Source organism: Cucurbita pepo, chromosome 16 (assembly GCF_057944985.1).
Source record: "Cucurbita pepo subsp. pepo isolate OVF chromosome 16, ASM5794498v1, whole genome shotgun sequence".
NCBI lineage: Eukaryota > Viridiplantae > Streptophyta > Magnoliopsida > Cucurbitales > Cucurbitaceae > Cucurbita > Cucurbita pepo.
Genome location: NC_141813.1, coordinates 7,474,063 through 7,495,407, shown reverse-complemented (window position 1 = coordinate 7,495,407; position 21,345 = coordinate 7,474,063). Strand labels below are relative to the sequence as shown.

At 36.5% G+C, this 21,345-nt stretch overlaps 1 protein-coding gene, 1 non-coding gene and 1 pseudogene across 2 annotated transcripts; 1 reads left to right on the top strand and 2 right to left on the bottom strand.

Moving 5' to 3' along the window:
• Positions 1-1,808: 1,808 nt before the first annotated feature.
• On the bottom strand, positions 1,809-3,970 carry LOC147788906 (uncharacterized; annotated as a pseudogene).
• Positions 3,971-8,745: 4,775 nt separating this feature from the next.
• On the top strand, positions 8,746-8,851 carry LOC111785640 (small nucleolar RNA R71). Its single transcript, XR_002813683.2, has one exon. It is a non-coding gene; the product is annotated as a small nucleolar RNA R71 (small nucleolar RNA).
• Positions 8,852-12,175: 3,324 nt separating this feature from the next.
• On the bottom strand, positions 12,176-14,617 carry LOC147788905 (glycosyl hydrolase 5 family protein-like). The gene is made up of 3 exons (XM_087118316.1): positions 14,039-14,617; positions 12,870-13,467; positions 12,176-12,663 (listed from the first exon to the last, which is right to left on the bottom strand). Exons 1-3 carry the CDS (start codon positions 14,615-14,617, stop codon positions 12,233-12,235), a joined length of 1,608 nt encoding a protein of 535 aa, XP_086974442.1. The 3' UTR covers positions 12,176-12,232.
• Between the last annotated feature and the right edge of the window lie 6,728 nt (positions 14,618-21,345).

Genomic DNA, 21,345 nt, shown 5'->3' with positions numbered 1-21,345 from the left:
ATCAGAGAATTCCATTGATTTTAGCCATCGTTAGAGGAAGAGCGTTAGAGGAAGTGTTCTCTTTCTCCTCTACCACATTCGATGATTCTTTGCGGCTCCACTCTTTAAAAATCTCTTCTGGAAAACTTGGGAATGCTGAATTTTTGGACTTGGTTCTTAAGGCTTTATGTATTTCCTCATCCCTCTTTTTGACATAAGACCAATACGCCTTGCAACTCTCTTCACTGTTTTTGCACCAGCTGAGTAAAGCCTCTTACTGTTTTAGCAGTTGATCCATATCGTCTGTTGCTCTGTTGTCCCTCCTCTTACCACTACTGGTGCCATCCCTATGGGTTTTATGTAGTCCATCAAATTTCTTGCCTCAAGTTTTTCTTCTTCTTCATCAAAAGGAACTGCAGCCTCCAGGCACAACATGGTTATCAACTGTGGAAAAAACAGCCTCTCCACTTTCTTACTTGCACATTTGACAATCTCATCCGCTACAATCTTGCCCACATCGATGCTCAAATTCATTATGATTGCATACACCAGTAAAACTCTATCAGCTAACAATGTAGTATCATGTGTAGTGGGTAGTAAGTTGGTTTTTACGAAGGCAGCCCAAACTTTTGCTTCGGGGTTGAGGTCTGCTGCTATTATCGTCCTTGCTCCTCCTCTCGAGAGCTACCACCGTGTTCCTTCTATGGCTACCATCTTCAAGGCCATCTCAAGTTGATCTTCCGATGGAGCTAGCACCATTTCCTTGAAGGTGGTGTGCTAAAAAAATTGTAGGTGAAACAGTTGGTTGATGGCTTTAGGGCTCCAATCAACTATTTTTCCTCTCACTAATGTTGTGTACCCTTCCACTTGATCAATATGTGCGTAAAACGCCTTCAGTATCGGCACTATAGCTTGTTCCCTTTAATGACAGAACATCTCCCACCCTAGATCGTTGATGGCGTTAAGAAAGGATTCCGGAAATGTAGGGTAGAATGTTGGGAACCTTCTTTCCACCAACATTACTCTTGACTTGAGGATCTCATACTTGTTGTACGCCTCCTCGTTTGCGATTATTCCTTTTTGTGTTGGGAGGTTCTCCATTTTGTTCTTGCCCTTTTTCTCTTCGTTTCGAACCGGTGCCCATTAGGAAGAGATCTTGATTTATTCTTGTAATTCATCACGTTGCACTTCTTCCTTCCCTCGCACCGTTTTTTTTTTTTTACATTAAATTGTTGTAGTTTTTTTTTTTCCTTCTTTTTTTGTTTGACAATAGATTGCTGCTATTTGTTCCTTTTTTCTTTTTTTTTTTTTGTTCTTTTGTTTTACAGCAGATTGCTGTCAAGTTTTCCTTTTTCTTGTTTAACAGCAGATTGCTGTCATCTTTTGTGTTGGTGCTTTGACTTGAGGTTTCGTGAGAAAGTGCATAACAATTAGATCAAATTCATGCAAATGAGGGAGAACACGGTCAGCATACACTGAAAGAGAATAACTTTGTCACTAATCACAACCTAGTATGTACCAAGTGTAGTTGACCTCCTTACTCCTTTGAAATTAGCATTTTTAACAACATTAGAATCCTCCTAATTCATCTACCAAAAATTGGCTACTTCCTTGGGGCATGTGAATCATTCATGATAAAAACGTAAAATAAATCTAAAAAAAAAAAAAGCAAAAAACTATCATTCTAAGATAAGTGAAGATAACTATTTAAAAACGACTATGAGTGCATAAATAAAAGGAGAAGTAAAACTAACTTGGCTTCCCGGGAGTTTGTTACCTGTTACTACTGTTCTTTGTCAGCTACCTTTTGCCACAAAATGTTTTATTTTTCAGCCTTTTAAGCTTAAAGAGACAATGCCTCTTTTTACTTCTCCACCCAAATATGGCTTCAGTCTCTGTCCATTCATTGTGAAAGGTCTCCTTTCATCTAGATGTTTTATCGTTATTGCCCCTTCAACTATAAACGGACTGGACCATCTTGATTTTAATTTTCCAAGGAATAATTTCAGCTTGGAGTTGAATAGCAACACTCTTTGTCCTTGGTAGAATTCCTTGGGCCTAATTTTGTTGTCATGCCACATTTTGTTTTTTCTTTGTACATCTTAACATTTTCGTAGGCTAGGTGCCTGAATTCTTCCAACTCATTTAGTTGCATTCGCCTCAAGTCTCCATTTGTTGCATAGTCAAAATTTAACTTCTTTAATGCCCAAAATGTTTTATGTTCCAATTCTAGGGGTAGATGGCATGCTTTCCCAAAAACTAGCTTGTAAGGAGACATTCCTAAAGGGGTTTTGAAGGTTGTCTGGTATGCCCATAATGCATCATCAAGTTTCATCGACCAATCTTTCCTGTCTGGTTGTACCACCTTTTCCAAAATACTTTTAATTCCTCTGTTGAAGACCTCTGCTTGTCCTTTGGTGTGTGGATGATAAGGTGTCGCCACTCTATGTTTTACATTGTATCTCTCTAAAAGACTATTCATCAATCTGTTCACAAAGTGCGTTCTCTCATCGCTGATTAATGCTCTTGGTACACCAAACCTAGTGAATATGTTTCTTTTTAAAAACTTGAGTATGGTCTTCCCATCATTGGATGGATAAACTATTGCTTCCACCCACTTGGACACAGTCGACAACCACTAGAATAAATAAGTTCCTATAATGGCGGAAATGGTCCCATAAAGTCAGTGTCCCATACATCAAAAAGTTCCACTTCTAAAATTGAATTCAGGGGTAGCTTTTCTTTTTACTGATATTTCCCGTCCTTTTTCATTGATCACAACTCTTGCAAAATTCTTTTGCATCTTTGAAAATTGTTGGCCAATAGAAACCCGATTGAAATACCTTGGCTGCTGTCCTTTGCCCTCCAAAATGACCTCCATACGGAGATGCATGACATTGTTCAAGAATTGTTGGTATTTCGTTGTCCGAAATGCATCTTCTCACTATGCCGTCTCCACATTGTTTAAAAAGAAAAGGTTCATCCCAAATGTAACTTTTGGATTCGTGGAAAAACCTCTTCCTTTGTTGATAATTTTTCTCTTCGGGTATGATGGCACAAGCCAAAAATTTTGCTATGTCTGCATACCATGGAGTTGCTGTCATTCTGCTACCGCTGTAACTGCTCCTACTGCTATAGCTGCTGCTACTGCTGTTTATTCCAAGCCACTGTTCATCCGAAAATGCATCATCAATTTCTTTGCATACCTTTTCTTCCATGTTCAACATTCTAGACAAGTGATCTGCTACATGGTTATTAGCACCTTTCGTGTCCACGATTTCTATCTCGAACTCTTGTAACAGTAGAATCCATCTAATTAATCTTGGCTTGGCATTCGGTTTCATCATTAGGTGCTTGATTGTTGCGTGGTCAGTGTGCACTTTCACCTTCGCTTGAAATAAATAAGCTCTGAATTTTTCAACAGCGAATACTACAACCAACAATTCTTTTTCAGTGGTTGTATAATTCACTTGAACCTCATTCAACGTTTTACTTGTATTAAGATATGATATTTGGCGATATATTTTAATAATTAGTTAGGAGTATATCTTGGATATTTTGAGAGTTGTTAGTAGTATATTTTATCTTAGATTTGATTAACAGTATATTTTATCTTATTTACAAGATTTAGTTAGTTATATATTTTTTCTCATTTTTAGGTATTAGTTGATAGTTTGTATCATATTTAAAACGTGGTAAACATTAATGAAGATCATACTTTCGATCCCAATTCTATTTCTATTTCTCATTCTTAACATGGTATCAGAGCACCGATCTTGGTGTTCTTAAATATAAAAATTTCTTTTATGGCGGAATCAGCCAAATCCAGCTTCAAAATTTCGGAGGTTGATTTAACACATCCTGATTATATTCATCACTCTGATCAGCCAGGATATTCACTTGTTCCAATCAAATTAAATGGAGCAAATTACAAATCCTGGAATAAATCAGTTATGCATGCTCTTATTGCCAAGAAGAAAATTGGCTTCATTTATGGCACAATTGAAGAACCGTCTCAAGATGCAAATTCAACCGAATTTGAACTACGGAATCAGTGCAACAGTATGATAATATCTTGGTTAACTCATTCCGTTGAAGCACATATCGCTAAAGGCATTATTCACGCCAAGACAGCTCATCAAGTGTGGGTTGACCTTCACGAACAATTCTCACAAAAGAATGCTCCAGCAATTTTTCAGATACAAAAGTCGATAGCAACGATGTCACAAGGAACCATGGCACTGTCAGCATATTTCACCAAGCTCAAAGCACTCTGGGATGAACTGGAAGCGTACCGCACACCATTTACTTGTAATCAACGTCAAATACATGTTGATCAACGCGAAGAAGACAAGTTGATGCAATTGCTCATGGGGCTCAACGAGTCTTATAAAACGGTGAGATCTAACATATTGATGATGACTCCATTACCTAATGTGAGGCAAGCCTATTCATTACTTGTACAAGAAGAGATGCAGCGTCAGGTAACTTCTGAACCTACTGAGAATTTCTCGATTGCATCAGCAGTGCAGAAGAGAACAAAATATTCAAAATTCGCCAAGGACAAATCATGTGAACACTGCAATAAAAGTGGTCATACAATTAATGAGTGTCGAATCCTTAAGTTTCACTGTAAATTTTGTGATAGAAGGGGACATACAGAAGGTCGGTGTCGGCAAAAAAATAATTATGGAAGGGCAAGACAAGTCAATCAACGCAACAATCGTGGATATCGATCATCTGCAAATATGGCCGATGTTTTTCTGTTGAATATAGAAGAACAGTCACCTAATTCCATTCCAAATTTTTCTTCTGAGCAATTACAACAGATAGCACAAGCCTTATCTGCAATCAATCATCACCCTTCTGGTAATTCTGACAATCACATCAATGTTGCAGGTTTGTTTCCAGTATCTACATTATCTATTAACTTTGCGAGTTCTAATTCATGGATTCTCGATAGTGGAGCTACGGATCATATCGTATCAAAATCTTCTGTTATGACTGAACCGAAGGCTGCCATCATGTCTACAATAAATTTACCTAATGGAGGGACAGCACATGTGTCGCATACTGGCAATATTTCCCTTAGCCCTGACCTTAAATTAAACAATGTTTTATGTGTGCCTTCATTCAATTTAAACCTAATGTCCATCAGCAAACTTACCAATGACTTGAAATGTTATGTCACCTTCTATCCTGATTCTTGTGTGATGCAGGACTTGGCTACGGGGAAGATGATTGGCTCGGGTAAACAATTTGGAGGTCTCTATCATATTTCTTCATCTCCAATCAAATCTTCAGCTCATCAAATATCTCAGTCATCTGATTTGTGGCATTTACGCCTACGTCATCCTTCTTTTTCTCGTTTTAAATTTCTAGCTGATCAATTGCATCTTAATAATGCTAGTTATTCTCATAACTGTAGTATCTGCCCGTTAGCAAAATAAACTAGGTTGTCTTTCCCAAGAAGTTCAATAACAACCCATTCTGCCTTTGATTTGATACATTGTGATGTTTGGGGACCACATAAAATTCCTACCCATTCTGGTTTGCGTTTTTTTCTGACTATTGTTGATGATTTTACTCGATGTACTTGGGTTTTTCTAATGCAACATAAGTCAGAAGTACATCATTTGTTAATGAACTTTGTTAAATTCGTTCAAACTCAATTGCATACTACTATCAAAATAGTTCGATCAGATAATGGGATTGAGTTCCTATCTTTGCAACCATTTTTTACTTCTTGTGGCATTGAATTTCAGCGCACTTGTGTCTATACTCCAAAACAAAATGGAGTCGTAGAACGTAAGCATCGTCATATTCTAAATATAGCTTGGGCTCTTCTCTTTAAGTCATAGGTTCCACTTAATTTTTTGGGAGAGTGCATTTATGCTGTTTATCTTATAAATAGAACGCCATCACCATTGTTACCTAACAAGACACCCTTTGAAGCACTCTACAAACGACCACCTACATTTCACCATCTTAAATTTTTTGGTTGTAAATCTTATGCAACTATAGTACATCCTAAGCAAAAATTTGAACCTCGGGCAATTCCTTGTGTTTTCGTAGGATATCCTTGTGGTCATAAAGGTTACAAGTTGTATGACATGCAATCTCACAAATTCTTTATTAGCCGTGATGTTAAATTTTGTGAAGATGATTTTCCTTTTTCATCAGCTTCACAAACTTTGACATTAGCTCTTTCGACTCCTATTGTACCACTTCATGATCCTATTCCTCCTTCACCTCCTATTCCTTCACCTACTACTTCGTCGTCTCCTCCACCTTCTGTTCCTTCTCTTGATCTTCTAAACTGATTGTAATTTGATTGTATCACAAATAACCATCCTAGAAGCAATAATGTGACTTTCCAACAAGCCTATCAAGATTTTGATCAATGAACGGTAAGGGAAAATGATCCTTACGTGTCGCTTTGTTTAGCCTTCTATAATCCATGCAAATTCTCCATCCATTCACTATTCTAGTGGGGATCAACTCATTATTCTCATTTGCCATTACTGTTATCCCTCTTTTCTTCGGAACACATTGAATAGGACTGACCCAGCTGCTGTTTACAATTGGATAAATTATACCAGCATCTAGCCATTTGAGAATCTCCTTTCTAACGACCTCCTTGATCATGGGATTTAATCGTCTTTGTTGCTCAATGAATTTAATTTTTCCTTCCTCCAATTGTATCTTGTGCATGCATAGTGAAGGGCCAATTCCCTCTATATCCGCCAATGTCCAACCTATCGCCCCCTTGTGCTTCTTCAATGTTTCTAGGAGCATATTCTCTTGAGCCGAAGATAGTGTCGCTGAGATGATGATGGGTAGTGTCTTCTTGTCACCTAAATAAGCATATTTAAGGTTAGGAGGTAGTGGTTTCAAGTCCAGCTGCGGTGCTCTCTCAATAGATGATCTCATCGGTGAACTCTTTCTTCTCTCACATTCTAGTGACTCAAAAGTTCTGCTGAATTCACCTAAAACTGCTAACTATTCTATTCTGTCATTCCAGCTCCTGTCTTCTTCCTGCTCGCTTTCCCCATCATCCCATTCCTCGGTCGCTGGTTGTTCTGTCAATTTATATACTGGTGAGCATCCTCTGTCACTGCTAGATATTTCATGCTGTCATTGATATTAAATTCAACTTTTTGGTCACCCATTCTTAACGTGATGGTTCCTTTGTAGACATATACTAATATTCTTCCGGTCTTCAAAAATAGCCTACCCAAAATAATTGGTACATCATGATTGGCTTCATAATCTAAAATGATAAAATTTGCAAGAAATATGAATTTGTCAACTTGACTTAAGATGTCCTCAATGTTTCCTTCGAGATAAGTGATGGAACTATCGCCAGTTGTAAGGTGACTGTAGTCGTTCTAGCCTCTCCAATCCCCAAATTCTTGTAAATGGATAGAGGCATTAAGTTGATGCTTTCTCCCAAGTCACATAATGAACGACCTAGGGTCTTTCTCCTTTAGAGGGATCTTGTTCTTCAATATTGCACTACACTCTTCATTTAGTGACACCACCTTAAATTCTTCACACGTCCTTCTATTAGTGAGTACATCCTTCAAGAATTTCACATAATTTGGCATTTGCTTCAAAGCTTCCACTAGTAGTATGTTTATATGAATTTCCTTCAGAATATCCATAAACTTCTCAAAATGGACTTCATCTTTCTTTCTTTTTATTCTTTGTGGAAAAGGAGGTGTTGGTGTGTATGTTCTGCTCTCTTGTCCAGTTGTTTGCATTTTAGGCTGCTCCTCAATTTCTGCATAATCCTTGTTGTGTTCTTTCTGTACAGCAGGTTCCTCATTCCTCTGCTGTGTATCAGCAGTTTCTTGGGAATGGCTGTCACCTTGTTCTGCATTTTTTTTCTCCCCTGCTGGGTATTTTTTTTCCACTTCTCAACACTATTGCTTGACATTGCTCTTTGCCTTCTCTTTTTGGTGTTTCGGTGTCTGCTGGCAGCTTCCCAAGAGGCCTATTTCGTAACTCAGTTGCTAATTGACCTACTTGAACTTCCAAATTTCGCGATGAGGCTTGTTGATTTTGTATCACGACATCATTTTTAGCCATATATTCCTCTATTAGGCTTTCAATAGATGTTCCCGATGTGTATTAGCTTGGCTAGTTCCTTTCCCTTGGATGTTGACTTGTTGAGAACTATAAGCCAATTGATTTTGTAATCCAAAACCCGGAGGGTAATTTGTTTTAGGTGGCATTTGTTGTTTGGATGAGCCTTGTCTCTTCCATGAGAAGTTTGGATGATTTCTCCACCCCGGATTATAAGTATTTTAGAAGGGATTATTTTTTGAGTTGCCTTGACTAGCTTGATTCCCGACATAGAAAATTGAGGCCGAATTGCTTGGACATTTATCAAAGGTGTATTCCTCTCCACAATATACACAAGATTCGGCTACTGTCTGGTTAATTACAGCAGCTGTATGGACTGGTGCTTTAAACATGAAGTCTTGTCCCAACGCTAGATTTTGTAAAATATTAGTCACCGAAGCTAGTTGAGCTTTGATAGAAGACAAAGCATCAACTTCAAGTACTCTTCGAGTCTTCTTTCCTTGATTGCTTCTCACATCGGCCCATTGACAATTGTTAGATGTTATTCTCTCTAAAATCTCATATGCTTCATTGTATGTCTTTGACAAAATAGCTCCATTGGCGGAAGCATCAACTACATGTTTAGTAGCAATATTTAATCCATTGTAGAAAGTCTCCATTTGTATACAATGAGGTAGTCCATGGTGAGGACACTTTCTAAGCATCTCCTTAAATCTCTCCCAAGCTTCACTTAGTGTCTCATCTTCAAACTGTTGAATAACAACAATCTCATTTCTGAACCGTGCGTTTACAGTGGGTGGAAAATACTTGATAAAAAATTTCTCTGCTAGACTATTCCAAGAATCAATTGTTTCCGGTGCTAAGGTATTCAACCATGATTTAGCACCATCCCTCAATGAATATGGGAATAAGCTCAGTCTAATCACATCTTTATCCAGTCCTTGGAATCGAAATGAGTCACTAACTCCCAAAAATGACTTTAGGTGTAGGTGAGGATCTTTCGACGGCAGTCCATGAAATTGCCCAATGGTTTGCAACATTTGAAACATCACGGGTTTTAGCTCAAACGTGGTTGCTTGCATTTTGGGTCTAATAATGCACGGATTTAGCTCTTCCACAGCTAGGTGTGCATATGCTCGGATCGCTCTTTCTCTGTCATCTGCTAAATTTATGGCATTGGAAGTAATTCTCTCTTGATTAGACATCATCGCTTGATTTTCAAACTCCCAATTCAACTGGACTCCAAGTTCTATTTGCTGTATATTCTGTTCTATCATTTTCTTTTTCTCCTTCCACCTTCGTCTAAATGTTCTCTCTATTTCAGGATCCAAAATAAATTCCAAACCTGTAAGTGGGTTCATACACAGAATTCTGCATCAGTAAACTCAATTCTTCCGCAGTAAATACAATAGTTGAAAATTCAACTTACTATGGCTTCTTGTTGGCTCTAGATCACGAAAATCTACAAGTAAAATAACCAAATTAGGTTCCCCGGCAACGGCGCAAAAAACTTGATCGCTTGTGGATGTATATAATAAAATGATGTAAACTTCACAAGAATAAGTGAAAGTATACACTACCACAAGTAGCAAGTAATAAGTAAATTATCGATTCCACAGAGAATTTATCTTTTTGGTTAATTTTATCGCTGGAAATTAAGTGAGTTTTTGGGTAACATTCAAATGGGTGTTGGTGATTTTAACTACTTAAACAAAACTAAAACAGAGTGCCACTGCTGTCGAAAAACAAAAAATGATGAGAGAAAATCAACTATAATGAGGAAGGTTCCGCTAAGAGAGATTTAATAGGTAAGTTGTTGAGTTTTGTGGTAAATTTTAGTTCCTTTTAATAGATTCCTAGGCCCACTTCCGAGGGTCAAGAATGGTGATTATTTCCATAATCGTTATAATTTCTATTAACAAGACTCTGGGAGAAGAATTATTCCTAACCCTTCGATTACCCTTCAAGTGTCCTTGCTATGGAACTCTACGAGAAGAATTATTCCTAACCCTTCTATTACCCTTCAAGTCTCCTTGCTATGGAACTCTAGGAGAAGAATTATTCCTAACGCTTCTATTACCCTTCAAGTCTCCTTGCTATGGAAATAGAGTATTAAAGAGGATTTCATTGCTCCCTCTCTTCTCCCGAATAGGAGAACAACTATGTATGTAAAGTAGCTAATTAAACACACATGTAAATCATTAACAACAACTCTTTAATAAACTAAAATCATACCGTAACCATACTTAAACTATATAAAACTCTTTCGCCTCCCCTATAAAGTTTAACTCTCCATACAAATTGAATTAAACAGAGGAACCCACATCTTAATCATATAAAATTGATAGAATAAGAAAAGAGAGTAAGGAAATACAGAGTTATCCAACTTTGTTGCCGTTCTTCAATGGAAGTTCCCTTCCCTTGAGCACTCACATCCACCTCTTTGCCCTAATCAATCCTTGTTGGTCTCCTTTTCCTTCTGCTGTCAACAGCTGCTGGATTAGGGTTTTCTTCTTCTTCTCTGGTTTCATAGCAATTCACTGCAGCAGAGGCTGCTGCTGTGTAATTCGATTTTTCTCCCCAAAGTGTGGCTCCCCTCCTCTTGGTCTTCCTTTTCCTTTTATATTGAGCATGGGTTCCCCCTTAGGGCTGAAAAGGTATAAGTTGTCCACATAGGATGTTCCTCATTGGGTAATCAATGACCCACCTGGGCTAATGATGTGGATTTAAAATTTACATGTCATCCCCCATTTATTTCCAGATTTGCTACTCCCTCATGGTTCAACATAAATGTCTGAAATTTTACCACATAACTCAATTAAATGTACAATTACGATCGATTTATGCCAAATCATATTTTTTTCATGTTGGACCACAATAAATGATTTCATGCTCACTAAGTAGAATAAATGGGGTAAATAATGAGAAAATGGTGAATAAGAGTGCCATATTAAATACAAAAAGACTTGATAGGACTCTACTTTTAGAGAGTTATCAGTAACCTTAGAGTAAATAAAAAGTCTTAAACTACATTAATTAAATATAATAACTCAAGATTATCATCCACAACAAACAAAAAAAAAAAAAAAAAAAAAAAAAAAAATTGTTACCATCGAAGAATCTTCCTTGAAGTGCATATTGCATTATAGAGATGTTTTGGATCATGTAAAAAACTCACCCCCAAAAGTTTATTTTCTCGGGCCATTTTTCTTTCTTGTTTTAAAGGGGGTACCACGGGCTACTTTTTTGTCAGTTTCTCACAGCAGCATCATTGACAAGTTCTAAACAAACATCGTACCTAACAATCATTGTGCACTTATGATGACATCAAGAAAGATGGCAGTTCTCAACTGATATTGTATCTTACTATTGTCATAAAGATGCACAGACAATTGTTTTGATGTTACTTTTTTTCAGTATCATCATACCCCAACTTCCATCACATCATACGATGACACTGATGGCAGTTTTGAAACCATCGGTGACAATGCATTACTGACTGAAATTTTGGTAGTGAATGTATCAAAATTTAGAGAGAAATTTTTTTACTTCTTCCTTGTTAAAATGATGTGGCTTCACCTTGCAAGGAAATTTTTATTTTGTCTAATGCTCAAAGAGACGATTTCTAAAATATACTTCCAATATGATTCAACATATTTTGTAATTTGTTTTAATCTAAATTTAACATTTGAAGTGTAGAAATTGAACCATGACTTTAGCTGATAGAGCAAACATGGAACCGTACTGGAATGGGCAAAAGAACATAGTATTTTGTGTTGTGTTTTTTCCCCCTTTTTTAGTTCAAGAATCGGAGATGAGAAGATTGAAACATCATCATTTACAATGACAAAGTGTGTGTGTCATCCACTAGGTATGCTAGAATTGGCAAAATACACCGTACTTGAGGGATGTGAATGTGGAAGGCCAATTTTATAAATGATATCATATCATATGCGCTAAGCTAATAAATTAAATTAAAGAGTGAGGAAACTCACGACGTAATGGAATATCATCGGACAAGTTAATAAGAAAAATAATGGTTTCAAATAGAGAGAAAGATCGTTCAACAATACAGTAATATGTCTTTAATGAAAGCTCTGTATCTTTAATGAAATGAATAAAGACCATGTGAAATATACAATAATATAATTACCACTCGAGATTACTTTATAAGTACATTTGATTGAACAAGCTTAAACCATTGACTTTGGGGATCTTCTTGGCATTGAGAATCATCTTGACACATGCATTTCTTAGTCACGATTTGAAGTGAATGTGAAGACCTTTGCAAGCACAGGGTCAGTCCTTGTTCATCACTAGTGGCCAGTTGAAGTTTGGCATTTGAAGCATATTTCCAAGAACTTTGTTTGCTCGAGCAATCTTGAGACAAAATTGGAGGGAGTCCATCTCCTACGGCTTTCAAACATAGTATAGATCCCGACAACTTAATTGGATCTCCATCTTCATCGTGGCTCCAACGATTAGAAGTCTTACAACTACTAATTCTTAATTGATACTTCTTGTTCGTTCTCACACACTCGCCACTTTGAGGATGGTACATTATGAATGATGTTGTGAGATTTGAACTTGGATCTGTGTCGGAAGCAACCGTCTTGATTATTTCATTAGTAGGGACAGAGGAGTAAAATCTTAAAATTGAAAGCAATAGATCTTATTCTTAAAAAATAAAAAAAAAATAAAAAATAAAAAAACTGAAAAACCAATGGTAGAAGACCAAGGGTTAGAAAAGTAACCTATAAATGTAAAAGATGGGGAAGAAATCGCAGAATTTATCGTACCTTGAAGTTTTGTTTGCATAAGCTGAAATCTTTGATGAAATTTAGGGTTTTTGGCTTGCGTAAAATTTGAATTTAAGACACCAAAAGTTTCCTCAGCATTTTTCACGCCTTCTCGGTAGTAGTAGCTACCTTGCAAAGCCCACAAGCCCCAGTCAAAATCATTCTCAGTAAGATAGGAAAAGAAGCAGCTCAAAAATCGATTTTGGCCCTCGTTTGCACCAGTTTGGTCGATCCCAAATTCACTAACAAATAGAGGCACGGGATTTTGTCCTCTCACTAGAAATCCAGCTCGGTCTTCAAATCCTTGGTTAACGTTTGCACAAAATGTGTTTAATGGCTTTGATGTCCACGACCCGCCCATGTTGTTTGTGAAGGAGTACAAGTGAGCCTCAAATACGAGTTTGTTGTCTAAGTTAAAGCCCAAAGATTTGTTCTTCACGAAGCTGAGATCAGTGTCGTAGCCTAGCCCAGAAACCACCACTAGTGCATTTGGGTTGATTTGATGAATAAGCTTAGCTCCTTGGCTCATGTACTGAAACCACTTGTCAACATTCTGGTTTGGTCCTCGCAGCTCGTTTCTCAAGCTCATTGCTATCACCTTTTGCATATTTATTATCATGGAATCGTTCAAAACATAATCTTTAATAATGCTTCATCGAATAAAGTTATTTGATCCAACTTCACCGTTGGTTTCAATTATATTCTACCGTTTAGAAAGTGTTTAATGCATCCATGGAAAATGCTATGAAACCTCCACATTGGTGAGGCTAGAAGGATCCATGATATAAGCAAAGAAAAATTATCTCCATGCTATGAAACCTCTTAGATCAAACTAAGAGCAAAGACGTTTATGCCCAAAGTAAACAATTATCCACACAATTGTAGAATAGTGGATAAAAATTTATAATCACCTAAAATAACACTTAAGGTTTGCTATGCTCTAGGGTATGACGGCGGAGAAGAAAACTATACCATCGTGCAATACTATATTGCTTGTGCATGCTTGTGAACTCGTGGACAAAAAGGAAAAAAGAAATATCTTTTGAGACAGAGCAAGTTACCGAACTTAAGATTTGTACTATGATATCACTCATATTTCTGTAGTTTTAAAAGTTTCAAAAAGAAAAAAGAAATTAAAAAAAAACAAAAAAAGGAAAAAAAAAGCATACTTGAGATTTATGTTTTAGACTTTGAGCGGCCAAGCCAATTCCTTGTAGCCATTCTTGAGGATCAAAATAACGATCTCCAAAGAAGCCATTGCCATCGTCATCGTTACAGCACCAACGTGGTTGGCTTATATGGTTATCTGAAACCACCATGACTCCATGTGTTGCAAGTGAATCAACAACAGCTCCATAAGTTTCAACAAGAGTCATGTTCAACATAAAAGGATTATTTTGGGTTATGCCTGTCATGGCATTTTTCATATCAAAATTCTCGAGGGATTGTAGAACGGTCAAATTGGCATAGCGTGTGAACATGTGGATTGAGTACGTCAAGCGCACACAATTGAACTGCAACTTTGCTACCATAGCGGTGATGCTGTCAAGCGGCTGGAGGTGAAGACCCTCTGCGAGCATGGCCTGCATGTGAGATGGCCAGTTTACGCACACCAACTTCACACGTTGGCCCGTTGTTGCATCGATGATCCATCTTCCACTGGTTGAAAGAGGCAATGAGTAGGCTTTGGCAGTTAACAAGACAAAAACACAAGCTAGAGCAATATCTTTCAATTGTTTTCCTGCCATTTTAGCTCTGCTTTGAATTCAATGATTTCAAGTCTGCTTATTGAAACACACAATTCTTCGATATTTATAGTCGCTCATAGTAATCTATATTAAAACAAAGGTAGAGCTGGATAAGGTAAAAATAACTTGTAACAAATTAAAATATGAGATGTTCTAACTATATTTTGCTTTAAACTCTAAATTTACGACCAAAATCCTATTCATGATTTTAAAGTTTGTTAGTTGAATCCTTAAGCCAATGCTTGGAAGGATTTTGAAGCAGAGTATGCTTCTGCGCACAAGTTGTATGTAACCGTTCAACTTAAGATTTTTCTTCTCTTCTTATTATTGTTATTATTGTTTTTAACTCGAGTGAAGTAATATCTTAATTGAAGAAATTTTCATAACTCAAAAAGTATGGTAAGCTTTGCTATATAAGGAATTGAATGCTTAAGCATTCACCTTAGCTACTATTTTTATATTCAATTTGTGACGAGGATCATGCTCCAATATTTGATAAAAAAGAAACCTAGAAGAAGAACACATGCTCTAACATATTACTTTTGTTCACACTAAGTTTCTCGACTTAACTAGTTTGTTAGCCACATTTATGGGTGGTTAACGAATTTGCAAGAAATTAGATAAGTAAAGCGAACAAACTTTGAACTAATTTGAAGGTAGTAAAGAGTATATGAATATATACACTACAACAAATAATAGATATGATAGCTTACGAAAAATGCTATCATAGACTTTTTATATCGTTTTTCGTACGTCGTGACAGCCCATGTTATTAAAAGTTTGGAACTTTTTATAGCATTTTTTTATAGCTATAATAGATGCTATAATAGAATGACGTTTTATAGCATTTTTTATAGCTATAATCGATGCTATAAAAGAGTATAAATTTATAGCTTATATACGTTGCTATAAAAACATTTTATAGCTATATAGACCTTTAAATTAATGCTATAATAAAATTAATTATTCATTTATAATCATTATAGTTACCATAATAAAATTTTAATAACATTCTTTTAATAAAATTTAATTCAAATACTAAATAAACACGTAAAATACTCCTAGCACATTAAATACCATGACTTCCATTCATAATTGAGATTTCATAATCTATTTCCATTACAATAGTAGTATCCCATCATTTCCTAAAATAAAGTTATACAAACGATACAAGATAAAATATTCTCCACTACTTGCAATGATTTTCAACGTCTGGAACCGTTATCATGATACGACTTTATAGTGCAAGTCCTCTATCCCAGAATCATCTATTGACAGAAAAAAATAATAGGCAACCTGAACTAGCTCTAGATGCAACTACTCTGGAATATTCAACATTAGCAACAAAGAGACGATCCCCTAACAGGACAGCAGTTGACCCGACATCTTTCTACATGCCTCTCTCTTCTTTAATATAGTCTGCATGTTTAAAAACCTCAGCTGCAAAATAAGTATTTTCTTAGTTTATGCTCCACTAGTAAGGCAACAGGAAAATATGAAATTATAGGCACAAATTATAACTTCTTACTAATAGCTGTCTTTGTGTCTTTGATAAAGTCGTGATGGCTACTTTGGTTATTGAAAAAATTGCACTTAAGGTATTCCGTTGTTCTTGACCCAAGTACATCAGAGTGTCTATTAAACTGGAGAAAAGAAGGAGCATTCATGCATCACACTAGACCGTTATCATATCGAGTAACATCATCTCAGATATTTCCAGAATTACCATTAATGTTAAAACAAACAAAAAGTAACTTATCATTCTTCCATCACATGTATCATCATTTTAAATTATAGAACAACACAACAGTAATGATCAACAAAGAGTAAAAGGAGAAATATAGAAAGAAAAGGAACCTGCTCATAAGCGGGGAAGAAGATCCATTCAGGAAAATTATCCAAGATCCATTCAGGAAAATTATCCCCCACATAATTTCTTTAAATCATCTCTACTGAGAAATTATGACAAGATAATGATTGCATCCTTACCGATGATGATGAAGCAAGGTCTTCTGTATTGAGTAGGTTTACAAGTCTCATGATGAAGCAAGGTCTTCTGTATTGAGTAGTTTTGCAAGTCTAAAGTTCCCAGTGCAAAAATTTAAGATATTAGCCCTTGCTAGAGAAATAACTACTAAAGAAATTCCATCCGGTAAAACATGGAAACAATCGTACCAAGTCGGACATCATTGCTCTTCGCAAGAAACATATTGGAACACTAGAATAGAAGAAAATTTGAAAAAACAAAAAAATCAAGAACCATTAATGAGACTTATAATTGCAAGGTTGGGTATGTTAATACCTTATGGTACCTTAAGATCTCTTTGTACCACCCGATTGGAGTGCAGATGAACTACAGCTCAGCTAGTACCAACTATGCCAACCATTTGCAAAGTTTTTGAGATAAAAAAAATTGACAATCAGACATAGATTCGAAAGGAAAAAATAATCACGATTACGAACTTACTTACTCAAGAAAGTATGTCCTCTAGAAAGTATGTTCCTCTGACATTTTTTCATGTTGGACCACAATAAATGATTTCATGCTCAATAAGTAGAATACATGAGGTAAATAATGAGAGAATGGTGAATAAGAGTGCCATATTAAAAACAAAAAGACTTGATATGACTGTATCTTAGAGAGTTATCACACCCCAAATTTAAAGATTGCCCATCCTTGAGCAATCATTCTCTCCACTCTCCCCTTTTTTTCTCATTAACAAAATTTTTCTTTCTATATGGAGTATTAGGATGTTTTAGATCACATTCTTTATATTCCTTCCTCAAATTAGTTTTTCCCCACATTTCACCCTACACTTATCACTAAATCTTACAATAAAAATAACACATTTCTCACTTCCACCACCGTATTCCCCAAAACACTTCTAAATACCATTCCTTTTACCTTTGCTTTTGTGACTTGCTTCATAATTTATTTCATTAACTTTCTCTTATCACGACACAATTATTTTTTTTCCTCCCAAGAATCCTGCAAGTCATCCCTCTATTCTCTGGGTGCCTCCACTTGTGGTGCAAATCACGTAACTCTTCAAAGGATGACTATATAGGCTAACACTCATTCTCCCTTGGCTCGACTCTCTTGCTAGCATCTTGTAGTGTTTAGTGTGGCTACATTTGTGATGCAACTCACCTGAATAATAAGGATAGTTTTTTTATTTTATTTTTTTTTTAACATTTACATCCCAATTACATTCGATTCAGACATCTTCATTGGTGATGCAGATTGCCTGAACCAGCAATTGAGACAATTTGTTTGCTTTCCACTTTTTTAGCATTGAGAGTTCAAGCTTTAGGATGAAGAGGAGTAGTCTCGGGTTTGGTTTTTTTTTTTTTTTTTTTTTTTTTTGTGCTTTGCTTTGCATTTTTGATGGGGTGATAGAATTGCTTTAATACCCCCAAACTTAAACTAGCCATTGTTCTCAATGAGCATTAGTGTGGATGTCGAATCATTCTTGAAAGTAGATTGAGGTGCAGAAACTCTTGGTTATTGTTTTTGTTGGAAAAATGATCTAAAGGTTGGGTGAATTATGGGAATTCTTTCTGATTAAGGTGGATTATCATAGATTGGATCCTCAACTTTGATGAATACTCCATTCCATTTGAGCCCTTAACCCCTTTGTCCTCTCAGAGAAACACAACACTCACCTTATTGTTTTATTTATCCTATTGGAGCATTTGACAATACATCCCTCGTTCTTGCACAAAACATCATGACTGCATATGAAACCATGCATGATCTATTGCCCTTCCTAAAACTGCATCCTAAAAAAGTTTCATGCTTCTAGTGTGCATGCATGTGCATGATTCAAAATTATATGCAGTCAACAAAACAAAACAAACATAACATAAGGATGTATACTTCTAAATCAAACAACAATGTTATAAAGGGTGTGATCAGAGAATTCCATTGATTTTAGCCATCGTTAGAGGAAGAGCGTTAGAGGAAGTGTTCTCTTTCTCCTCTACCACATTCGATGATTCTTTGCGGCTCCACTCTTTAAAAATCTCTTCTGGAAAACTTGGGAATGCTGAATTTTTGGACTTGGTTCTTAAGGCTTTATGTATTTCCTCATCCCTCTTTTTGACATAAGACCAATACGCCTTGCAACTCTCTTCACTGTTTTTGCACCAGCTGAGTAAAGCCTCTTACTGTTTTAGCAGTTGATCCATATCGTCTGTTGCTCTGTTGTCCCTCCTCTTACCACTACTGGTGCCATCCCTATGGGTTTTATGTAGTCCATCAAATTTCTTGCCTCAAGTTTTTCTTCTTCTTCATCAAAAGGAACTGCAGCCTCCAGGCACAACATGGTTATCAACTGTGGAAAAAACAGCCTCTCCACTTTCTTACTTGCACATTTGACAATCTCATCCGCTACAATCTTGCCCACATCGATGCTCAAATTCATTATGATTGCATACACCAGTAAAACTCTATCAGCTAACAATGTAGTATCATGTGTAGTGGGTAGTAAGTTGGTTTTTACGAAGGCAGCCCAAACTTTTGCTTCGGGGTTGAGGTCTGCTGCTATTATCGTCCTTGCTCCTCCTCTCGAGAGCTACCACCGTGTTCCTTCTATGGCTACCATCTTCAAGGCCATCTCAAGTTGATCTTCCGATGGAGCTAGCACCATTTCCTTGAAGGTGGTGTGCTAAAAAAATTGTAGGTGAAACAGTTGGTTGATGGCTTTAGGGCTCCAATCAACTATTTTTCCTCTCACTAATGTTGTGTACCCTTCCACTTGATCAATATGTGCGTAAAACGCCTTCAGTATCGGCACTATAGCTTGTTCCCTTTAATGACAGAACATCTCCCACCCTAGATCGTTGATGGCGTTAAGAAAGGATTCCGGAAATGTAGGGTAGAATGTTGGGAACCTTCTTTCCACCAACATTACTCTTGACTTGAGGATCTCATACTTGTTGTACGCCTCCTCGTTTGCGATTATTCCTTTTTGTGTTGGGAGGTTCTCCATTTTGTTCTTGCCCTTTTTCTCTTCGTTTCGAACCGGTGCCCATTAGGAAGAGATCTTGATTTATTCTTGTAATTCATCACGTTGCACTTCTTCCTTCCCTCGCACCGTTTTTTTTTTTTTACATTAAATTGTTGTAGTTTTTTTTTTTCCTTCTTTTTTTGTTTGACAATAGATTGCTGCTATTTGTTCCTTTTTTCTTTTTTTTTTTTTGTTCTTTTGTTTTACAGCAGATTGCTGTCAAGTTTTCCTTTTTCTTGTTTAACAGCAGATTGCTGTCATCTTTTGTGTTGGTGCTTTGACTTGAGGTTTCGTGAGAAAGTGCATAACAATTAGATCAAATTCATGCAAATGAGGGAGAACACGGTCAGCATACACTGAAAGAGAATAACTTTGTCACTAATCACAACCTAGTATGTACCAAGTGTAGTTGACCTCCTTACTCCTTTGAAATTAGCATTTTTAACAACATTAGAATCCTCCTAATTCATCTACCAAAAATTGGCTACTTCCTTGGGGCATGTGAATCATTCATGATAAAAACGTAAAATAAATCTAAAAAAAAAAAAAGCAAAAAACTATCATTCTAAGATAAGTGAAGATAACTATTTAAAAACGACTATGAGTGCATAAATAAAAGGAGAAGTAAAACTAACTTGGCTTCCCGGGAGTTTGTTACCTGTTACTACTGTTCTTTGTCAGCTACCTTTTGCCACAAAATGTTTTATTTTTCAGCCTTTTAAGCTTAAAGAGACAATGCCTCTTTTTACTTCTCCACCCAAATATGGCTTCAGTCTCTGTCCATTCATTGTGAAAGGTCTCCTTTCATCTAGATGTTTTATCGTTATTGCCCCTTCAACTATAAACGGACTGGACCATCTTGATTTTAATTTTCCAAGGAATAATTTCAGCTTGGAGTTGAATAGCAACACTCTTTGTCCTTGGTAGAATTCCTTGGGCCTAATTTTGTTGTCATGCCACATTTTGTTTTTTCTTTGTACATCTTAACATTTTCGTAGGCTAGGTGCCTGAATTCTTCCAACTCATTTAGTTGCATTCGCCTCAAGTCTCCATTTGTTGCATAGTCAAAATTTAACTTCTTTAATGCCCAAAATGTTTTATGTTCCAATTCTAGGGGTAGATGGCATGCTTTCCCAAAAACTAGCTTGTAAGGAGACATTCCTAAAGGGGTTTTGAAGGTTGTCTGGTATGCCCATAATGCATCATCAAGTTTCATCGACCAATCTTTCCTGTCTGGTTGTACCACCTTTTCCAAAATACTTTTAATTCCTCTGTTGAAGACCTCTGCTTGTCCTTTGGTGTGTGGATGATAAGGTGTCGCCACTCTATGTTTTACATTGTATCTCTCTAAAAGACTATTCATCAATCTGTTCACAAAGTGCGTTCTCTCATCGCTGATTAATGCTCTTGGTACACCAAACCTAGTGAATATGTTTCTTTTTAAAAACTTGAGTATGGTCTTCCCATCATTGGATGGATAAACTATTGCTTCCACCCACTTGGACACAGTCGACAACCACTAGAATAAATAAGTTCCTATAATGGCGGAAATGGTCCCATAAAGTCAGTGTCCCATACATCAAAAAGTTCCACTTCTAAAATTGAATTCAGGGGTAGCTTTTCTTTTTACTGATATTTCCCGTCCTTTTTCATTGATCACAACTCTTGCAAAATTCTTTTGCATCTTTGAAAATTGTTGGCCAATAGAAACCCGAT

Coding starts and splice junctions, on each gene's coding strand:
- LOC147788905 (XM_087118316.1), bottom strand. CDS start 14,617: ATGGCAGGAAAACAATTGAAAGATATTGCTCTAGCTTGTGTTTTTGTC. Junction 13,468..14,038: donor GTCTAAAACATAAATCTCAA/GTATGCTTTTTT, acceptor AATATGCAAAAG/GTGATAGCAATGAGCTTGAG. Junction 12,664..12,869: donor TATGCAAACAAAACTTCAAG/GTACGATAAATT, acceptor CTTCCGACACAG/ATCCAAGTTCAAATCTCACA.